The following is a 22,360-nucleotide window of genomic DNA, read 5'->3' as shown; positions in this document are numbered from 1 at the left end:
GTCCTGAGAAAGCTGGGTGCATGGCCAACAAGAGAAAAAGACAAGAAACAACCCAGTTTACACAGCCCCACCTTAAAAAAAAAATCAAACTTTGACACCACTGTATAACTGCAAAGTGGAGGAGAGAGATGGTGTGAGGGTGAGATTCAGGACAGTTTGGTTAAAAGATTTTTGCTTTTTTGTTACACTCTCCTCTCCCCCCATAATTTAGAAAATGATCAGAAGTATATTACCTAGATAAGATCAAGTTAAAAAGTGTTTGAACCAGGAGACACCAGATATACACTTGCTGGCATGGTGCCTTCAAGGAGAGTTTGCCCTACCAGTCCCAGCTTGTCAAAAATCCCATATGCTTGAGATGGGAAGGAAAGGGAGCTAAGAGTGAAGAGGGAAAACTTAAAGGTAGTAAGCTTGAAGGTTTCTCAACTACAGCCAACTGGACCCCTGATACTCAGTGCCCCTGCCCACACCATCCTAGAATTTTAGGGTTCCACTTAAATCACAGGTTCAGTATTAAAGTTTCCTCCAAGAAGAGACCACGTCCAAAGATACAAAGGAAAGCTTCTAATGTGAAACTGGGAACCAGAACAGCGAAAAGAGAAGACCACTGTAGTCTTGAGTGGGTTTTTTGGGGTTTTTGTTTTGTTTTTGTTTTTTGGTTGTTTTTTTTTTTTTTTGGTTTTTGGGTCACACCCAGCAGTTCTCAGGGGTTACTCCTGGCTCTCTGCTCAGAAATCGTTCCTGGCAGGCCGGGGGGACCATATGGGATGCTGGGATTCTAACCACCTTCCTTCTGCATGCAAGGCAAATGCCTTACCTCCATGCTATCTCTCCGGCCCCTTGAGTGTTTTTTAAAAGGGCAAGTAAGATCTAAATCACAAGATCTAGATACTTACATTTTGGGGGGAGGTTTAGGGAGGGTTACACCCATCAGCGCTCAGGAGCTACTCCTTTTTTTTTTTTTTTTTTTTTTTTTTTTGGTTTTTGGGTCACACCCGACAGGGTCACTCCTGGCTCCATGCTCAGAAATTGCTCCTGGCAGGCTCAGGGACCATATGGGATGCCCAGATTTGAACCAATGACCTTCTGCAAACGCTTTACCTCCATGCTCTCTCTCCGGCCCCCATGAGATACTCCTGGCTCTGTGCTCAGAAATCACTATTGGTGGCTTGGGGACCATATGGGATGCCGGGAATCGAACCACTGTCAGTCTTGTGTCAGCCACGTGCAAGGCAAACATCCTACTGCTGTGCTATCTCTCTCTTGCCCAATACTTACATATATTTGTTTGATTTTTTGTTTTGGGGCCACACCCAGTGACACTCAGGGGTTACTCCTGGCTCTGCGCTCAGAAATTGCTCCTGCTCCTCAAACCTAGGTTTGTCCTAAGTTAGCAGCATGCAAGACAAACACCTTATCGCTTGCACCATCGTTCCAGCCCCTACTTATATATTTTGATTTGTTTTGGTTTAGTTTTGGTTTTTGGGTCACATCCAACAGTGATTAGGGATTACTCCTGGCTCAACGCTCAGAAATCACTCCTGGTAGGCTCAAGGGACCATATGGGATGCCAGGATTTGAACCACCATCCTTCTGCGTGCAAGGCTACCTCCATGCTATCTCTCTGGCCCTACTTATTTTTTTTCTAAGCCAGTCAAATTGAGCAATGGGGGGGGGGTTATATACCAACTTTTGTGATACTAACGTTAATAAGTTCTGATAAACCACTGCCATTGGACCAGCCACTTATAAATTTTTTAAGAATAAAAAAAGAAAGACAAGCTCTTGTAAATTAAAGAAAAGATGCAAACTCTAGATTCTGACCAACAGATGACAGTTAAGGCATTGTCCCAGCATGACAGAAAATTAGGAACCAGTCTGAGATCCCCAACATCTGTTTAGTAAATATTCCAAACTAGAGAATAGTGAAAATGGGAAGAAAGATCATCAGAATGATTCAAGGATATGCCCTGTTACTGAAGAAGAAAAAAAAAGCTTTCTGTTCTAGTAGTTGGACTCATCCTTTCCAGACACTTTGTCAGGAAATTTTAGCACTCAAGGACAACAGAGAGGCCCCTCAGACATATCACCAGAGTCAACTCAGCATATCACAGCCCTAGGCATTAGATACCAATGAAAAGAAGTTTGGGAGTTTCTGAAAGATTGTTATTTCCACATTAAGCCTCAGTACCTAGCTTAGATATTAACCCATTGTGAGAAAAGACAGAAAAAGTCTCTACCAACAAATAGGTTGGAGATGGAAAGAAAATCTACCTTCCATCCTACACCCTTCCTAAGGAAGCTACAAGAAGAAATACTTGACTAACATGAAGTCATATGTCAAGAAAGTGTAAGAGAACTAGAGCACCACAGGAAAGAAGAGAAAGACCTAGATCTAGATCATGCGGGGGTGAGGGGGGTAAATAAGCTTATAAATATCCTGGACTTTATAGCTCCTTAAAGTACTCTGCTGTTAGAGCAGGACATACAATACATACATGAAAGGCATGGCTCATGTCCAGACAAATGGCATGTCAACACAGATGACAGGTAAATTAGCCCAAGGGCCATAATTTGCTGGTTCCTGACCTTGATGAAGTAAAATTTCCCAGCATATCAGCTCTTCACAGACAGAAGACAAGTAACTCAGAGAGGGCCAGATGAGAAGGAGCTCAGAGAGATCTGACACTACATGTCTGAGTCACTAAAAACTGAGTTAGACCAATAACGACCAAGTGTTGTATTTTGAAAAGTTACTGAGAACCTTGAAGATCTTTTTATAATGTGGATTATCACTTTGTGTCCTATAAGACATTAAAATGCAAACTTAAGGGCCCGGAGAGATAGCACAGCGGCGTTTGCCTTGCAAGCAGCCAATCCAGGACCAAAGGTGATTGATTCAAATCCTGGTGTCCCATATGGTCCCCAGTGCCTGCCAGGAGCTATTTCTGAGCAAACAGCCAGGAGTGACCCCTGAGCACCGCCGGGTATGGCCCAAAAACCAAAAAAAAAAAAATGCAAACTTAAATATTTACATATGTCAATTAAAGTAAAAATAGCATGTTAACAAATAATATTTTATGAAAAACTACTATATTTTCTTTTTTTTTAATTTTTTTTGAAAAACTACTATATTTTCTAAAATAAAATTTGAGACAAAGCTTATTTCATGGGACTAGAGAGATAGCATGGAGGTAGGGCATTTGCCTTGCATGCAGAAGGATGGTGGTTCGAATCCTAGCATCCCATATGGTCCCCCGTGCCTGCCAGGGGCGTTTCCTGAGCATAGAGCCAGGAGTAACCCCTCAGCGCTGCTGGGTGTGACCCAAAAACAAAATTAAAAAGCTTATTTTACTTTTCCACAAATCTCTTTTTGAGGAGACACAAACCTGGAATTTCCCATCTGCTTCTGTACTGACTTGGGTGAAATATGTGTTGTACGGAGAGATAGCACAGCAGCGTTTGCCTTGCAAGCAGCCGATCCAGGACCAAAGGTGGTTGGTTCGAATCCCGGTGTCCCATATGGTCCCCCATGCCTGCCAGGAGCTATTTCTGAGTAGACAGCCAGGAGTAACCCCTGAGCAACGCTGGGTGTGGCCCAAAAACCAAAAAAAAAGAAATATGTGTTGTAGCTGAGGTCTGTGAAGAAAATCTGGCTCCAGGCAGATAGTCTGTCAGGAAAGAAAGGAGCATTTGAATTGACTTTCTATAGACTTAAAGACATTCCTCTCCTTGCTATACAAAGTTTGGTTGTTCTTGTTGTGTTCAAGGTCTGTATCAGGCAGTGCTCAGGGACTCCTCCCAGCAGTTTTCAGGGAGCCAGGTGGTATCTAGGATTGGACCAGGGCCTCCTGCAGTGAAAAAGTAGGTTCCAGCCCTTTGACCATCTATCTCCCAGCCCTTGACTAGTGGCTCCTTCAGAGTGAGTTGCAGTCTAAGATATGAAACTATCTCTGCTGGGGACTGAGTTCTTTCTCTTCAATCCTCATTGCAGCCTTCACCTTCACTGACTTTGGAATAAGGACCTTAGGAGAGAAGGTAAAATGGGGCATATAGGGTGAACCCTAAGCTAATAGTATTCATTTCATTTAAGAAGTCACTGGATAACTCACTCTTTGTCAATTAATGTGAGGGCATAGTGAAACTGGCCATGTGCAAGCTGTAAAGAGCCCACAGTGGGCAGAGGGTTGCCATCATGGATGTATGAACTGTCCAGGTTGCAGAACCCTGACATGTATGTCTGTCCTTCAAAGCCCCAGTCTCTGAAATGTGTAAGGACACATATGGCAGTTTCATACATCATTGAGTGATTTTCTGGGGACCATTCAAGGCATTGATCTGACTTGAATGAATCTTTTACCCAAAAATTATGCATTGGTCATTTGAGGAATACTTGCTCAGAATGCTCGTCTTCTAAATATGGACACACTTCACTATGTTAGAACCCAAGAGCATATTTGGTATACACTACTCATTAATCTCTCAATTCAACACCATCAAGCTCAGATCTCAAATACAAGAGCTCTCAAAATGCCCATTTGAAAGGTGTTAGAATATTCTTTGAAACTCAGCTATCAACAACTTCGTACCACTGTATCTCACAGTGATTCAACAAGAATGCCTATTTTTCAGATTTGATTATTGGTAGTAAAAATTGTTGTTTTTCTAGAGGAGCCAAACGCCCACGTCAAAATGTCCCCAGTCTGTTGTCCATAGGCCCTTCAAGTAAAGCCACTATCCTGAGAAAGAAAATTCTTGGCCCAGGCAACAGCTCAGTATCAACAAATGCTTTACATGCAGCATGATGGAAGAAACAAGTACTCAAAGGTTGAAACACCTAAAACTGGTAACTTTCATTTTAAGAACATTCTACGTGGACCAGCTTTTTCCCAGCTGCAGATTCTGTTGGTTACCACTGTGGGATGAGATCCAGTTGGCAACAGTGCCCTCATGGCCCTGTCCTCCCCAGTACTTTGGGGCTATACCCAGTTGGCAGCTGTGCCCTCATGGTGCCACATCCCCCACTTCCAGTACTTCCCCCTGGAAACTGCTTATGGGAAGACCAAGTGGTGCTCCTTGCTCTTCTCAAAGCCAATCTGACCTTGCAGCAATGGGAGTCGCCTGACCTACCACACTTCCAAAATAGCAAGGGTCAGAAAAAGAAGGGGGCAAGAGAGGCAAACACGGGAAACTCAAAGGAATCTCTTGAATTTTGCTTGCCTTATCCGCTGGCCCAGGGGCTTGGAGCAGATACAGTGGGGATGCAGGATCTGGGAAGGTCGGACAAGGGACAGATATGGTATTCATGTGGTATATCAGCGGTGACTACTTGTAGAGCATTGACATCCACACTTCCTACTCAGACCCACCCAGCCTATGTCTTCTTGCATGTGAACCTCATCAGTCGGTTCTGAGAGATGGGGGTCATTGAATAGCTAATCAGTCAAGGTGTATGGAAAGAAGGCTGGGGTAAAGTACTGTGGTTAAGGCATTTGCCTTGCAAGCAATTTCAAGTATCACATATAGTCCTCTCTGCCCAAGACTGCGGGAGTGACCCCTAAGTACAAAGCCAGGAGGAAACCCTGAATACTGTTGGATGTGGCCCCAAAACAAACCAAATAACTCCCTGAAGTGAAATGTGAAGCAAGATTTTAGATTCTAGAGTCTAGACTGAGGTACTAAGAGCTTTTCTTGTTCAGGACACAGGCATGAAAGACTGAGTCAGAGGGACAAGGTACTCACCATTGTTTATCGAAAGAGGAAGGGTTTGAAACCAGAGAAACCCAGGAAGGTGGGGATCAGGAACCCAAATGAGTGAGGAGGAAGATAGGCAAAGACTGGACTTAGAAGGAGCCAGATCATCATGGTGCTGGTCCTGTTAAAGGCTTGGTATTGCATTGAAGAGTGTTTGGGACTATTTTGTGTTGTTTTGTAGGAAGACTTTACTTTCTGAGTGGGCGTGAGGTGCCATAGAGAGCCCTTTCCTCCTTGTGGTCCTCTGTTTCTGAGAGACCTTCATGGGCCTAAGGGAAAGACTGGAGTGGAACTGGTCATGCTGACCTCACCAGCCCAGCACTATTTCTGGGGTCCTTTTCAACTTTCTATGTGGTCTTGGCCCCCCTGCCGCTATCCCTCCATTCCCGGAACTTTTAAGCACGGTGCCCATAAATACGGCCTTCGTACTGCCTCAGGTCCTCACATTTCCTGAGTCTGCAAGGCAGATGTAAAGGGTCTTTCCTCCTTCTTCCCTCTGCTCACCCACTTAGATGGTACCTCCAGGTCTCAGGAGAACACCAACTGCAATGGAATCAGCAAAGTGGCTGCTGCCAGGTGACCTGATACGGTAGGCCAGTGTTTCGCTGGCATAATGCCACAGATGCCTTCCCAAAAGTTCCAGCACATGAATGAACGAGGTACCTATGCACCCTCAGCAGCAGCATCTGTACCTCGACAGCCCACACAGGTTGCTGGCAGCCTGTCCTTCCCATTCCCTTGGCCCTGCCGAGGCCAGTTGAGAGGGTCCACCCATGGCCAAACCTGGCATACTCAGTGATGCCCTCGCCTGTCTACTTCCTTCCTCCAGACTCTTTGCTCTCTCCCCCTACTGATACACATGCAGACAAGCAAAGATACAGAAACAGAAACACAGACATACCTATACAAATAGACATATAGAGGCATTCATACAGACATGTACACACATTCATATATACAAATACGCAGACACAAAGGTACATGGAGGTCCACACAGAGACACACATGCAAATACAGACTGATGCACACATCTACAGACACGCACACACACATGCATCCATATAAATACATGCATGCATGCATGCACAGATACGCACACAGGCATGCGTGAATGCAAACACAGACACACACCAATACATGCATGCATACAATCATACATATTCACCCTTAACAGAGGAGCTCCCCTGAGTGGCGGCCCTGAGAAGCGCTGAAATCTGGCTGCGACCCATCTCAGCCTCCCGGACACCCTGGCTGTGTTCCAATCGGAAAAATGAAAAATTTTTTTTCCCCTCCTGATTAGCTTTTTAAACTTTGCTGGAGCCCAGAGTGGCTTGTAGCGGCAATTTTGTGTCTGTTGGCTTAATGTTACAAATTACCTCATTGGCAGTTTTTTTTTTGAACCAGTGATTTCTCACTGACACATTGGACTTTGGGATGGGGCGGGAATGGGACAGTAGCTAAACTTTCAAATATATCAGAATGGAATGGAACCATTTTTAAAGGTGATGGTTCCTGACCATTCTGTGCTTGTAAAGTAGAACTGGTTTTTTGTAGTTGAATTTGGTTTTGGTTTTGGTTTTATGGCTTACTTTTGGCTCCTCACTATCACTCTGGCCCCAGCCTTACTATGTATTCAAGGCATGGTATTCTTGGCTGCATTCTCTCTACTATGTCACCTTTAGCTAAAACACAACCAAAATCATACTCAGAAGAATTGAGAGATAGTACAGCAGGTAGGGCACTTGCCTTGTATGTAGCCAACCCAGGTTTGATCCACAGCACCCCATATGGCCTCCTGTACTCACAAGGAGTGATTTATTAGCAGAGCCAGGAGTAAGACCAGAGAACCACCAGGTGTGGCCCCAAAATCTAAAAAAAGTAAAGATTATACTCAGGGGGCTTGAGCAGTTGTACAATGGATAGGGCATTTGTCTCACACACAGCCAGCCTAGGTTCAATCCCTGGCATCCTGTATGGCATCCCATAAGAGTGATCCCTGAGTGCAAAGCCAGAAGTAACCCCTAAGCATCACTGGGTGTGGCCCCCCCAAAAAATCATTCTCAGGGTCTGGACTAATGCTCCAAAATCTGGAGCTCAGGCTTTGCATGTGGGAGGCCTAGGTTTAATCTACTGCACTTCATGGTCCCCTAGACAGTTTCAGAAGTGCCCCTCAAGGACTGTCATGAATGTCCCCGACCAAACAATAAGAGCTAAAAAATGGAGACCAATGTCACCCATCTGTAGGCCAGAATATGGATGTCCCTGCTGCTAGAGAAGTCACAGTTCAGCCCAGTTCCTCAGCTATCAATGTGCTGGATGCCTTGCTCTTCTCAGAAGGGACCTCGGGCTCTAGAAAGTTCCAATGTGGGCACAGTAATAGTGGCACTTCTGGAAAGCTGGTCCCCAGGCCTGTTGCATCTGCTGGTCCCTAATTGGAGCATAGCTTGTGTATAGGCCTGAGTCAGAGCCAAACTGGTACAGGGCTTCCCTGGCTTCCTGGACAAGTGGTGTCTAGAGGGTAGGCCATGAATTGGCTGCCTGCCATGTGGAGGGCACAGACCTTGGAAGAAAAATGGGGAGACAGGATTCTTTTCCAGGGCATGTTGGTGAATGGGAACACTTAGCTCCCTTGTCTCTGTGTCTTATCAATTCAGGTTATGGAACACAAAGCCACCACGGGGCCTCTGCTTCCCTGATGGGGCACCTCTGTGTCAAAGTCCTCCCTCCTCCTCCCCAGGTGTTTTCAGTCCTGTTTTCTGACCTAAACAGCCTCTGGGTGTGCAACATGGCCATGCCTGTGACCACTTTTAGCCTCTGTGTTGCTGGGCTGCATCAGCGGGTCAGGCAGCTCCCCTGTAACTTGTGTTCAGAGGAAAGGGGTTCAGGCTTTCCAGGCTGCAAGTTCAGGGGAGGGTTCCAGTTTGAAGACAACTGCAAGTGCAGTGGCTGTTCAGAGCCAGGAAAGACATGTCTGGAAGCTGCCAAAACTCATTGCAAAAGTGAATGTATTTCAGGGAACGGGCTGCCATGCTTCTGTGTCTCAGAGCATTCTTACCTGGCAATTTACAGGATTGATCAGGGTTCCCCCTGGATGGTCTGTGGGACTGACCCCTGCTGGGCAGGTCCATAGCAGTGCCAGTGGCCCTATATTGAAAGGTGCAGGATCCAGGTGGCACAAAAGAACTCCGAGGGGCTGGAGCAATAGCACAGTGGATAGGGCATTTGCCTTGCACAGGGCCCATCCAGGTTCGATCCCAGACATTCTATATGGTTCCACAAGCTTGCCAGGAGTGATATTTGAACGCAGAGCCAAGAGCAACCCCTGAGTGCTGCTGAGGTGTGGCCCAAAAATAAAATAAAATAAAAAGGAGAGAGAGAACCCCCAGATACTGTGTGTGAGCAGGAGGCTTGGAGTAGGGAGAAGAGGGTATCCCTAGATGTGCCCATGTCCTAGTCAGATGTGGGCATCCCACAAAGTGCTATGGAGCGGAAAACAGTGGGGTAGCCAAGGTACTGTCCTCTAAGCAAGCTCATTGGATACCTCTATGAGCCAGGAGTGCCCAGAGAAACGGGTGTGACCCCCGGGGACAGGCTGAGGGCTGGAAGGCAGTGCATATACTTCCAGGGCTGAAGTCCCCCCACCCATGTGAATGCCTACGCCTGGGAGACCAGAGTCTCTTAGAACTACTCAGAATTTGTTGGACACAAGTTTGATGCTATGTCTTTCTGTCAGGCTCCAACCACTGAACCTAGGAAGCTTGCAGGGCATTCCTTACCCTTTCCAATGCTCCCTGGGCTCCTCCTCCCACGGGAGGGGCAGTAAGGGAGGGCTAGGGGTTCTCTAGCCACCCAGATGTAAACTGCCCTTCCCTACCACAGCCAAGCACTCCTCTCTCCTATAGCCCTCCCTCTTTGAGGGCTCTGAGAATCTAAGGACAAGGGAGGTTTGGGTTGTTGGCCATCCTGCTACAAGATTATGCCAGGGTTTGGGGATCCTCCTCTGCCTCTAGCACTCCTACAAGTTCCCACCCAGCTTCTCACAGCCACTTCCCCTGGTCACCCCCACCCCCATTCTGCGTGATCTGATCTGAATGACTTCTCCACTCACCTCCTTTGCCCCATGGACTCCCCTCCCAGCTGGGACTGCTTCATTCACCCCAATCCTTTGGTGCCTCCTGTCCATTGTCCTCATCTGTCCAGCCTTTCATACAGCCTGACCCCATGTTCTCCAGTTTTACTCCCTATTGGAAGGATAGAGGAGAAGGCAGGGGAAGTCTGCAGCAGCTCTGACCCCCATGTAACTATCCTTACCCCATATCATCCCAAGGAGCCCCCCAGAGAGCACTCTGGCTGACCAAGAGGCACTGATATTGGCTGGAACTGAGGTGCCCAAGCCTGCTCTGCCCAGCGTGTGTCTTGTCTGTTGTCTGTGTCTGTGTGTCCAAGCTCACAGCACCCACTTCAGGAAGTGCCTGCTGGACATGGTACAGGGCTTTGGCCTGTGCCTTGCGTCCCTGCAGGAACACTGCCTTGGGGAGACAGTGGAACACTCCAGTCTCAGGTCTCCTGCACCTGCCTGTCCATGCTAACATCTCCAGTTGTGGAGGCAGAAGCTTCAGCTCCTTGTTCCCCTCTTGTCTTCACAGATCCTCAGCGAGTGGTTCGGACGCACTGTCATCCGCTCCTGTGCCAAGCTGAGTTACACACATGCTCAGAGCATGATTGAGAGCCCCTGCCAGGCACTCCCTGAGGACCAGCTACCTCCCATCTCCCCAGAGCACAGCATCCAGGAGATACACCAGGCCATCCTGCATCTCCACGCCATTGCCAAGGAGCTCCGCGCACAGCGCTTTGTGGATGGGGCGCTGCGCCTGGACCAGGTCAGGACTCTGCTTGTCACAGGTTCCCCTTAATCATGGAGCCTGAACCCCATAGGTACAGGGCTTATATCCTGTCTGATCCAGGCCATTGCAACACAAACAGACTGACACGTGGTGTCAATGAGCTCAGGGTGGGTGCTCTCAGTGTTTCCTGCCAGCCTTCACAAAGTCTCTTCCACCACTTCCACCTTGCAGAACAGGGACATGGACCTCCAGAAGCATGGAAGGCCAGTGTCTCAGGGTCAGATGAATGAAAGGGGTACCCAACCTCCCAGAGAGGGGTCTGTGTTTGCAGATTCCTAAAGAGGCTCTGCAGAAGCAGAACCAAGATGGCAGTCTAGGGTGGACATGATGGGTGATGTCCCACAGGCAAACCCGGATGATCAGGAGTCCTATCTTCAGTGTGTAATAGAGGGACTGAGTCCCATCTCTGCATGCCCCTCTTTTGCCATTGAATTACTTACCAATGCACCAGAACATTCCCAGTGAGCTGTGGGCCACTGTTTGTAGTGACAGTGTCCAGGCTCTAGGTCACCATTTGTTTGTAACAATGTGTGTTGGGGAGCAGGACTTGCTGGCCCGATTGTTTTCAGGCCACCTGAGTGTTCTGCCCCTCAGAGCACTCCTTTTCTTGGAGACGTTTGCTGGAACCATCGCAAATGGCTTCACATCATCCCACCTGCTAGGGTAACATCAGATGCAAACAGTGGCCTGGCCATTCCCAGGGAGATTTACAAGCTCTGTGCCCCCACTTCCTGTGGGCCCTGGCAGGAGGAAAGCCCCCCCCCCTTGGGTGCCTCCATTTATATGAGAAGTGCTCTCTACCACTCCAGGACAGCTGGCAATTAGCTACATCCTTAACACCTGCTCTTGCTGCCTCAACCTCTGTCTTGTGCCTGCTCTCCTGACTCCTTGTTGCCCTTCAGGATGGGCATCTCCAAGGCTCTCCCTCCCTCTTTTTTTATTCCCCAGCCACACTGAATTTCTCCTCTCCAAATATTGAGGGCACAACCTGTCATATCATAGTCTTCTAGAACTTTCTGCCTAAGTACCCCTCAGAGTTCCACCAGCTTTGTTCTTACTCCTGCAGTGTTGGGGGAATCTTTCGATGGCCTATTCACAGGCTGGGAAGGTGCCCCTGTACCCTGCTACCACCGAGGCTGCATGCAATTCTTCTTCTGGGTGTCTTAATACTAATCTGTTGTGTGGTGATTGTATGGTAGTTGAATAAATTGGGGGACCAGAACTTGCTCCAGGGTCAGCAATTGGGGCAAATCCACCCATGAGCCTCCCAAATGCCTCCAACTGGGGAGGAATAGGGACCTTGGAAACTTTGGGGATTCTCACAAGCTCTATTCTCATAGGCCATGAGCGATGTGAGCAGTTAATGCATAAATCATGTTGTAGAAATTTTTTCCACATGTTCTTTTTCAGAATCTTTCCAGTAGGCAGCAGAGAGATAGTGGGGTTTGGGCTCTTACTTTGTTCATGCCACACAGCTCAGCTGGAACATCCAGGGAGGGGTCCTCTGAGCATCTCTTTGGAATCCCCCCCCAATAGGAAGCAGCACATTTTCTTAAAACCCTGAGTGGGTGTGCATTGATAGAAATTAAGCCTGATGTGCGAGTGCTTGTCTTCTCTGCATGATTCCACCCTTCAGTCAACTTCTAGAACAAAGGCTCCCAAATTGAATTCTTTCTGAATTAAAATGAATTGAATTCTGCCCCTTTTCCTACTCAGAAAATCACTAAGCACCCCCCCTCCCCAAATCTGCCTTTAAACAGAAAATGCTGACCCCTGCCCATGGCCCCTTAGGCCACCAACATCCTGAATGGTCCAGTGCCCCCTACCCCCAGGGGGTGCTATTCCTACTTGGGGAAACTAGAAATTCAGTTAAGCAGTCTCTGCCTCTCAGCTGGCCTGTGAGATTTCTGGAACAATGTCCCCCTGGCATTCCCCAGGGGTTCTAAAGATCCTCTGAATTGAACCTAGTGAAATACTGAAATACTCTCTAAATTGTAAAGGGATCCTGGCAGGACTCATGATGATCAGGGTCAAGAGTGAACAGTTTTGTGATTGATGCTAATCTCTGGGCAAGTGTTAGATGCCAAATGTCACTGCTGAAAGCAACTTCAGCTCTCTCCAGCCATTGGTTGCCCACCCCAGCCCATTCTGATCAGGAAAACTGGCGCCCAGAGAGTTGTGGAGTTACCTCTGTGCAAGAACTCCATAGTGAGCAGGCTTTGTTTCACGCCTCCTATTGACACCATGCTGGCTTGAGAGAAAAGTTTTCCATCGAAGTAAGAGGAAAAAAAAATACCCTCAGAAAGCCTAATGAGGTTCCAGTTAATTAAAGTGTCAAATAACAGTGCTACGTCCTTGGAGCCCATTTCTTGGCCATCCAAAGAATGGTCTGTGGACCAGACTATGGAATAGAACCTACCATCTCCTGCTGCGGGGGATTCAATGGAGTGTCCCCCTCCCCTATCCAAGCAGCCCATGCCATGGCCCTCATCACAAGTCCCTGCACAGGTCTTCTAGGCCCTTCTGTCTGTGTCTGTCCCTCTCCCCAGCTCACTGAAAAACTGAGGTCTTCTCTGCAGACTGGAGCCACTCTAAAATAATGGGCCTTTCAATAATAAAATAATGGGCTCTTCGTGATGCCCTTCCTAACCACACCATGAGCTGGGCACAGAGGCTCAGCTGTTATCACAAAGATGAGCTACAGCAGAACTGAGGAGTGGGGAGGTAGGCCCCTCTGCCCCAGCAAGGCAGCAGTTTCAGAGTTCAGAATAGCTGAGGAAAATGGGGTGAGGGTGGCCAACTACTAGATGAGAGATGCCTCCCCAGATCCAAACAGGGTCCCGCACTGTCTCATCTCTGGGTTTGGGCCTGCCCATATAATCATGCCAATTCCAGCAGACAAGAGTGTGTCAGAACAGGTTGCAGGGCCTAGGGACCAAGGAGAGGGTCAGGCTCAGGGAAGGCCAGCCACCCTCATATCCCTTCACAGGGGCACCTGCAGAGCCCACACTTGTGCTTTGTGTCCTGTGCCCATGTTTCCTGTCCCACACAAAGATGCCGCTTCTAGAAACCTGTGAAGGAATGTCATTCTAGCTGAGCTTTGGGGAAGGGAACTGTGGGAAACTCTCAGGGTCCATCATACAGTTCTCAGGAGATGGCAGACAAGAACATGGGCTGGGACCACCAGGCCTTTCTCCATTGGGAGATCTGAGTTTTAATGCTTTCAAAAAGTGGGCAAGAGGGGCAGCCTGTGGGGTGCTGTAGAAGCCCCAAGTAGAGACACCTGAGGCTGACAGTTTCTCAGCAGCTACCTCAAATTCTTTCTGGTGCTTCTCAGCCAGCAATCCTGGGTGAGTGGACAGGCTGCTTTTTAAGGGCTGCCCGCCTGACCGCAGGGCACCATGCCACTTCCACTGCCCTGGCAGGAGGTCAGGGCATGCAAACATATGTAGTCTGGGTCTGAACCTAGGCAATGGTCCTCAAACTACAGCCCGCAGGGCACATATTGTATTTATTCCCATTTTGTTTCTTCACTTCTAAATAAGATATATGCAGTGTGCATAGAAATTTGTTCATAATTTTTGTTTTTACTATAATCTGGCCCTCCATCAGTCTGAAGGACTGTCTGAAAGGCCCCCTGTTTAAAAAGTTTGAGGACCCCTGATAGAGCATCATTGCTGTTTCCATCTCCAAAGTAGAGTCCCCAGAGTAAAGGAGCTCATAGTCTGCAGCTGTGTCTCTCTGAACCCTGCTTGGTGCTTTAAGAGGCTCAAATTTGAGATAATTTCTCTCTGTTGACATAAAGGTAAACCTGCTTGTGAAAATGATTTTTCACTACCTTTGGAGCCCACCTGCTGGGGAATGTTCTTCTGGATGACCGTGGCCAATCAGACTTGATCTGGGCCTGGCAGGCTGCCCATAAAGTGCCAGGGAGTAAATATTTGATTTGGAGACTTGCAGCAGCATCAATCTGGGTCACTGGCTCACCGGTCTCTGCAGAGCTATCAGCGGGAGCCAGTGGAACTATGAGTTCAGTGGGTGTCCCTGACAGGAAACAGCTCTCTTTCCAGTAACCGACAGGGGATGAGAACCATTCTGGCCCATGGGCCTTGCAGGCAGGTGGTGAAGGCTGGAGGTGAGGGCCTGTTCTGAGTACCCCCACCTAATGCAGGGTGTCAGTATGGGGCTCCCTTCCCCATCAGCCTTTCACTATCTCAATACTGCCCTGGGCAGTCTGGGCCCCTGGAAGTTATGCTAAGTTGGCTCTAATTAAGTAAATTATTCCTTTGATTAGTCCTACTTACTGGTCCAATGGGAGGCCCAGAAGTGATGGGTAAATGAGTGGAGAGCCAGACCTGTCCCTTGTTTACAGCCAGACCCTCTGAATTAGCCTTAGGCAGAGAAAGCCCCAGTTGCATTTCATTGTGCACACATTCTCTCTTTTCTTTCTCTCTCTCTTTCTCCCTTTCTCCCCTCTCTCTCTTTCTCTCTCTCTCTCTCTCTGTATTTCTCTCCCCTCCCCACAACCATTTTGTCAGGTGCTTCAATGGTGGGTTTACTCAAGGAAAATGGGCCCCTTCTCTGCCCTCTCCACTGTCCTACCCCACAGATATATTATATATTAGCAGGTTTGGGAGAGATCATGTGACCATGGGCCTGAGAGGTAGTACCACTGGGTAAAGCTCAACTCCCTCAAAGTAGAATTAAGAATATTTACAGAGATAATACAGGAGATAAGGCAGTTGGCTTGTATGAAACCAACTCTGGCTCAATGATTCTGGGCAATACTGGGAGAAGTCCCCCAAACACCTCTAGGATCGAACCTCTAGATCTCATATGCATTTGACTGCTTTTATCCACCAGCAACCCACCAGCCTTAGGCCTTGGGTGACCAGAATGATCCAGAAAGCTCTTGAGCCCTGCCAGCACTTCCATACTGGTTCATCAGATGATTAAATCCTATTAGAGAATAAATATTTTAATTTCTTTGTTATTTCGTTTGTTTGCAGTCATGCTCAGAGATCACTGCTAGCATTCTCAAGAGACCAGAGATTGAAATTGGTTATTAGTACCATCCTGCTATATTGCCTCCTCTATCTCCCACCCCCCACCCCCATTGGGGGTCATTAGATTCCCATCTTGGTTCCTGAAGTTGTATCCCCTCATAATTCTTAGCCTGTGTCTGAGTAGCCTGAGGGTACCCCCTGGGGCTGGAGTGACTGGAAGGTGGGGCCCTGGGAGCAAGTTGGGATTCTAAAAGTATCCTGCCCCATCCCCCATTGCCAGCATGCCCTCTCCCCAGTGTCAATACTGGGAGGACCCACATACACAAAGGAGGGTCCTCGTCTCTCAAAATCACATCCATCCAAGTTACTGACCCCAGCCTGGTGCAGTCCCTCATCTTTTATAGTTTCTTTCTTTTTTTTTTCCGTGGGATTTCCCTACAATGTAGCTAAGGTGCTGGACTCTTGCTAAGTTGCATCAGCACCTGTGAAAATTCCTGCCAAGGGCCCTAACATGTAAGAGAACCCACAGGAGGAATTAAACATCTAAAGAGACTTGTCCCACCAGAGTCAGAGCCTGCCCCAACTCTACCCCACATTCTCCCATCAACTCCAAGTCAGCCCAGGCCCTTGTGGTGCTGAAAACAGTGCTGAGAACTTCTGGAACTTTACTCACTTTCCTATTGCTCCTGTATCCTGAAAAGAACCACTTTTAGGCATCCTCGGAGCTGGCCTGACATGAATAATTATAAGGAAATCCCAAGTGAGTGGAGCCTGAAGAGAACAGAGTAGTTTTAAGCAGTCAGTGCCCCCAGAAACTGCTCTGCTGCTCTTTGGGATGCTGAGGGTCCATGGAGGTTCAGCCTCTGTGTAAAAACTTAGAACCCTTTATCTTCAGTCATGGAGAGCGTTATATCTGTTGGTCTATCTGATTGTTCTCTTTTTCCCGTTGCCAGGTGCATTAGAATCATTGAAAGATCTATGTAGATCTCTCCACCCTATTTCTGAATAAATCCAGTTTCAATCTCAGTCAGCAGGAGGCTGAGGTCTGAGGGCAGCAGAAGTGGGGGGGTGGGGGCGGGTCAAGGATCCCCAAATCCCCAGCAGTGCGGTGGCAGAATGCTGCCTTAGAGGAAGCAGCAGCACAGTGTTTGTTTTCATGCTTTAATTTCAGAGAAGCTCAGGGGAGACAATCCAGAATTATGCATCCCAAGGCATTAACAAGACACAAACACGAAAACTCGACCTAGTTGTCTATAAGTAATGCTAATTACAACCACTTATATGAGCTGATAGCTATTTGTGGCTCGTTAACATACATGTAAAAACGGCTGTATATCATTATGTGTTCATGCAGCGTAGCTAAACAGCTTGTTATTAGAATTCTAAACCCTTCATATTCTCTTCCTTTGGGCTTAGCCCACTCACATGTACTCGTCATTTTCAAAAATTAGAAGGAATGAAGGTGGTATTATTCTGGAAGTAGTAGACTCAAACATGATCCCCAGCCTTCACCAGACTGAAACTCTGGCATTCTTGTCATGTTACCAGCACTATCCATGGTTCTGGAAAGAAGTATCTGTGGCAGAAAACAGCCTCTCCCATGAAGTAGTGTGACTCTGGGAAAAGCACCCTGTATCACAGCAAAGAGGCTTTAGCAGGACAGGAGTGTGGCCATACTGTGAGGGTAGCAGTCATACAATGCAGGTAGTGAACATACTGTGAGGTTAGTGGTCATACTGTGGGGCCATGGCCATACTGTGAGGATAGTGGCCATACTCTGATGGGTTAGTGAGTCTGGGCAGGCCACATGGTGACTGTGAAGGCCCGGAAAGGCTCCTTCTTTGGGAAGAAAAGTAAAAAGTAAGAGCATCCCCCCTGCTGACATTCAAGAATGTGTCCTTGACTTCCTCTCTCATCTGACTTCACACCTCGTGGAATTTAGAGCAAAATCTTCCCACTGTCTCAGGTCAAATAATGATTGAAGAAGTCAACTCTGGTAGATTTGAGCATTTTTGGAACAGCCCAAAGGTTTTTATAAAGAAATCTGGTTTGAAGGATTCCAGAGAGCGAGTAACCAGCCTGGAGCAGAGCCTCACACCACTGTTACTGACTTCACAGAGCCCGCACCATCACACCCACTTCATGAATATCTTTTCTTGCCTTCTGGTTCTTTCCACTTGCTGTGTCCTCCAGCCCCTGTCAGGAGGGTTTGACACCCCACCCCTACCTCCCACGCCCCCCACAGCATGTCCATCCTGCCAGGATCCTTGCATCCACAGAACCCCTGTCCCATACACACTGCTCAGGCAGGAAGGCCCTGCCAGGAAGGACATTCCTGTTTTGCTGGAATCAGGACTTGTGCTCTGTGCCTATTTTCAAGGGTGACCTTGTGTTCTAGTTGGTGTGTGTGTGTGTGTGTGTTCTGGTTGGGGGGAAGTGGGGTGGGGAGGGGGAGAGAGAGAGAGAGAGAGAGAGAGAGAGAGAGAGAGAGAGAGAGAGAGAGAGAGAGAGAGAGAACGTGAGAGAGAGAACGTGAGAGAGAGAACGTGAGAGAGAGAACGTGAGAGAGAGAGAACGTGAGAGAGAGAGAGAGAACGTGAGAGAGAGAGAGGAGAGAGAGAGAGAGAGAGAGAGAGAGAGAGAGAGAGAGAGGAGAGAGAGAACACTGCTGTCAGGCTCTTGGAGACCAGAGATACTGAAGACTGTCAAGCTTAAGCTGCTGAGGCAGGCATGGGAGACAGGAAGATCCAACCATGCTTTGAGCACCACCACCACCACCCTGTCCTCTGGCCCTGCCCCCTGCTGTGTCTCTTAGGGAGGCTGATGGTGGTACTTAGGAAAACAGAGACCCCAGAGACACCTTAGGTCCAGGCAGCTTAAATTTGCCAGTCCCTGTTCTCCAGGGAGCCCCTCTCAGAGGCTGTGAGGATGGAATGATTTGTGAGCCAAGTAGGATGGCAGTGACTCAGTGCCTGGCTCTGTCCTGGGACAGGCCCCTGTGCCCAAAAAGACCAGCTTGCTACACAGTGAGACCAGAACCTGTGCCTAGTTTCTGCCCTGGGCACCAGGCACATAGTACAGAGACAAAGGGCTCTGATGCTGACAATAAGATGGAGAAGTTGCTTTGGGTTCCAAAGGCCCCTCTGCCTTTCAGAGAGGCAAGACCTTCGACTCAGCATCCTGGATGGATGGGACAGATCAGGCTTCTGGGCCATTGTCATAGACCATTGTTCCAGGGCTTCTCAACTTCCTAGTAACAAGAACCCAATAATTCTGCTTCCAGGTGTTAAATACACAACACACTCAACATACACCCCTCAGAAGGGTTTCCTGATACTGGGGAAACTCCATCATGTGTCTCACACACATGTGCTCATAGTCACACTCCTTGGAAGGGATTCTGACACTGGAGAAACTGCCTCACATGTCGTGCGTACACACACACACGAGTTTCTGTTTGAGGACTGACTAAAACTGTTGCAGGCAAGGTTCGGCCTTATAGCTGGCCAGGCCTAGATTTTCACCTACCCCTTCGTAATGACATTTTCAGTGGAACTAATCTGCCTGGCTATTGCACTTTCGGTGCATCTGTCAGATCTTTTCCAGAAAGATCAGGTTAATTTAGGCCCACCCCAGACACAGGGTTCTGCAATGCCTTGTGGCATATTGTCCCCAAACCACAGAGCAAAATGGCTTTTCCTGTTGTGGCTCGTGTGAGTGGCTTGAATGGTGTCCAGGTGGATATTTTTCTGCCTCCTGTAGAAACACCATAAGCACCATTGTCTGTAGGCTCCATCACTTGGATGCGCAGGGAGCTGAGCTACTCCAGAGCAGCTGCGTTTTCAAGCAGTTATTCTCCCATGGTGAAAACTCGCTCTTTGTGTGGTTCTGCTGGCCTCATATTCTATAGACAAGACACATAATAATCAGCACCCCAGAAAAATCCTTGCAGGCCCTGCTGTTGGGCCCTCTCCCCTTAACCCCAGGCAACCCTGACACTGCTTTTGTCCCTCTGGTGCCTTTTCTGTGGAGACTCTGCAGTGGCTTATTCTTGTACCAGCTGGAGAAACTGGGGTCTGTTTGGAGTTGATGGGGTCATCTTTGGGGCGATGATGAATAATGGGACTATAAGCATTTTCCTGGAGGCTTTTATAGGGTAGTGAGTTTCTACCTCATTGGGGTGGATCCAGTCCCCTGACAAAGCTGAAACTGAACAAGATCAAACCAACTGTGAGCAGCCAGTCCACTCTGCTTCATCACTGGCTGGGATATCTCATCTCTTCACCAACTTTCAGGCTCTTGGGGATTTTGAGCATGCCCATAGGTACCCGCTGGAGTTTTTCTTTACATCCCTGAGTACAAAGGTCTGAGTGTCTTGTGCTGGTGCATCTATGCCTTTGTTATCTGCCTGTTTGCTTAGGGAATATCTGTGTATCTTTTTTTGCATACTTGTTTGTTTGGGGCCACAGCATCTGTGTTCAGGGCTTCCACCTGGCTGGCCATGAGGACTGGCCATGTTGAGGTAAACATCTTACTTACCCCGGTGCCCATTTCTCTAGCCCCTGCACTTATTTTTTGTTTGTTTGTTTGTTTGATTTGGGGCCACACCAGGGGTTACTCCTGGCTCTGAAGTCAAAAATTACTCTTGCTGGATCATATGGGATTCCAAAACCCTGGTCATTGAGGTAGCCACATATTTTATTTAATTTTTAATTTAATTTTAATTTTTATTTTATTTTATTTTTAATTTAATTTTTAATTTAAATTTAAATTTTAATTTAATTTATTTATTTTAAATAAAATGCCCACAAATGCCCTATCTGCTGTTCTATTGCTCTGGTCCTCTCCCCGGAACATTTTGAGTTGAGTTGTTTAGTATGTTCTGACTAGTAGCCAGAGAGTTCTCTTTAGAATTTACCATGAACCCCTCTCTGGGGACTGTGATCCTCAACAGTTTGTTCCCAAGCTGCTTCCTCTCTCATGGAGCAAAATGTCAGTATGATGGAGTCTAGTTGTGTTTTTGTGTATTACATCTTTGACTAACCTAACCAAGGTCACAAACATGAGTTCCTGTGTTTGTATCTGTATTACATCTTTGACTGACCTAACCAAGGTCACAAACATGAGTTCCTGTGTTTGTATCTGTATTTCTGCTTGTTTTAGAGTCTATACCTAGGGTCCTTTCCTCTTAAAATGTGTCTTCTGTAGACGCAGAGCTTGCTTTGTGGAAGCATTTCTATTAGCAAGCATGGACATGCCTAAGTGGCCTAGCTTAGGAGCCTGGGAGCCTGCCAGGCAAGTACTCCAAGGCCAACTGGAAGTGGGTCGAGGGCACCAGAACTGGCCCAAAGTTGCAGAGAAACAAAAAGGAGATGGCTCTGGTTTAAGAAAAGGGAAATCAGGAAGGAGCCTGAGTGATAATGTAGTAGGGAGGATATTGCCTTGCACATGGCTAACCTGGGTTCTATTCCCAGCATCTCATATGGTCCCCCAAGATTGTCAGGAATAATCCCTGAGCATCTCCAGGTATGACCCAAAAGCAAAAAAATGTAAAAAGAAAGAAAAGAAACGAACCAAGAAAAGTAAAACTAGGGCTGGAACAATAGTAGGACACTTGCCTTGCACTTGACCCATTTTAGATCCAGACATCCCATACTCTCTAGTCCTATAGCCCAGCACATAAAAGGGGTCTGCCTATAGTCCCTTGAGCCTGCCAGAGGTGATTCCTGAGGGCAGAGCCAGGAGTAACCCCTGAACATCACCGAGTAATCCAAAATAAAAAAGAAAACAGAGCAATGAAATGGGCAGGTACCTAAAGAAAGGTGTGATTGTCATGAGTGAAACCACCTCACCTTCTGCTGGACCCTCTTATCTATCTAGCTAGACCCTCCTCACCCCTCTGCTGAATCTTTTTTCTCTCTTGGGCCCCATCATTTCTGCTGAACCCCCCCAAACTCATCTCTAGACCTCTTCGTGTCTGTTGGACCTTTCATCTATGCTGGACCCTCTTATCACTCTAGCTGGACTCCTTACCCTTCTGCTGGCCCCTCTCATCTCTCTGGATCCTCTATATAGCACAGTCAGGGTGGGAAGTGGCACTGAGGCCAGGTCTTGGCTAATGGGCCCCAGCCCCACTCCTATCAGTGGGAGTTCTCATTAGTTCCCACCCTAAGGTTGCATTCAGCCTGTGGGTGATGGAGACCTTTGGAATCAGCTGGTGATGGGGACCTGCCCAGAGTATGCATGGCTGGTGTTTGCCTACTGGCTGCTGGGGCCACTGGGGCTGCAGGCTCTGCCCAGGGCAGAGTCTGTTGAGCCTGGGAGCTTTTAGCCTAGAGAAGGGAAGCAGCCTGGTGGCCGCTCCATCCATATTCCTCCCATCACAACTGACAGGAAAGTTAGACACAGCATACCTAGAGAGGAATCAGAACCCCCCAATAGCTGTGGACCTCATACTGGGGTTCCTGCCATCAGTTCTCTACCAGGTCATCTCTCCTTCCTTCTGGGAGGTATGGGCTTTCAAGGGAGGTTTTGGGAGCAGCCTTTGTCCTCCCAGAAATTCTCTATCCCCTGCCCCAGCCACACACTTTCCTAGTGCAGGTTCCTAGGGGCTGCAGCCAGCCTGGCCCATGCTGCTGAGTGCTGGTCCCCCATTGGGAGAAGGGGCATGGGCTCCCCTGCTCCTTGGAAACCACA

At 47.9% G+C, this 22,360-nt stretch overlaps 1 protein-coding gene across 1 annotated transcript in view; it reads left to right on the top strand.

Moving 5' to 3' along the window:
* The window catches only part of DIS3L2 (DIS3 like 3'-5' exoribonuclease 2), a 306,442-nt gene that overhangs the window by 264,496 nt on the left and 19,586 nt on the right, over positions 1 to 22,360 (top strand). The window contains exon 13 of the mRNA XM_049769303.1: positions 10,401 to 10,634. Within this exon, the coding sequence (XP_049625260.1) occupies positions 10,401 to 10,634 (234 nt within the window). The remainder of the gene's footprint in view (positions 1 to 10,400; positions 10,635 to 22,360) is intronic.

This window comes from Suncus etruscus, chromosome 2, assembly GCF_024139225.1.
Source record: "Suncus etruscus isolate mSunEtr1 chromosome 2, mSunEtr1.pri.cur, whole genome shotgun sequence".
Taxonomy (NCBI): domain Eukaryota; kingdom Metazoa; phylum Chordata; class Mammalia; order Eulipotyphla; family Soricidae; genus Suncus; species Suncus etruscus.
Note: the sequence above shows the minus strand (reverse complement) of the source record. Positions and strands in the feature narration are given on the sequence as shown.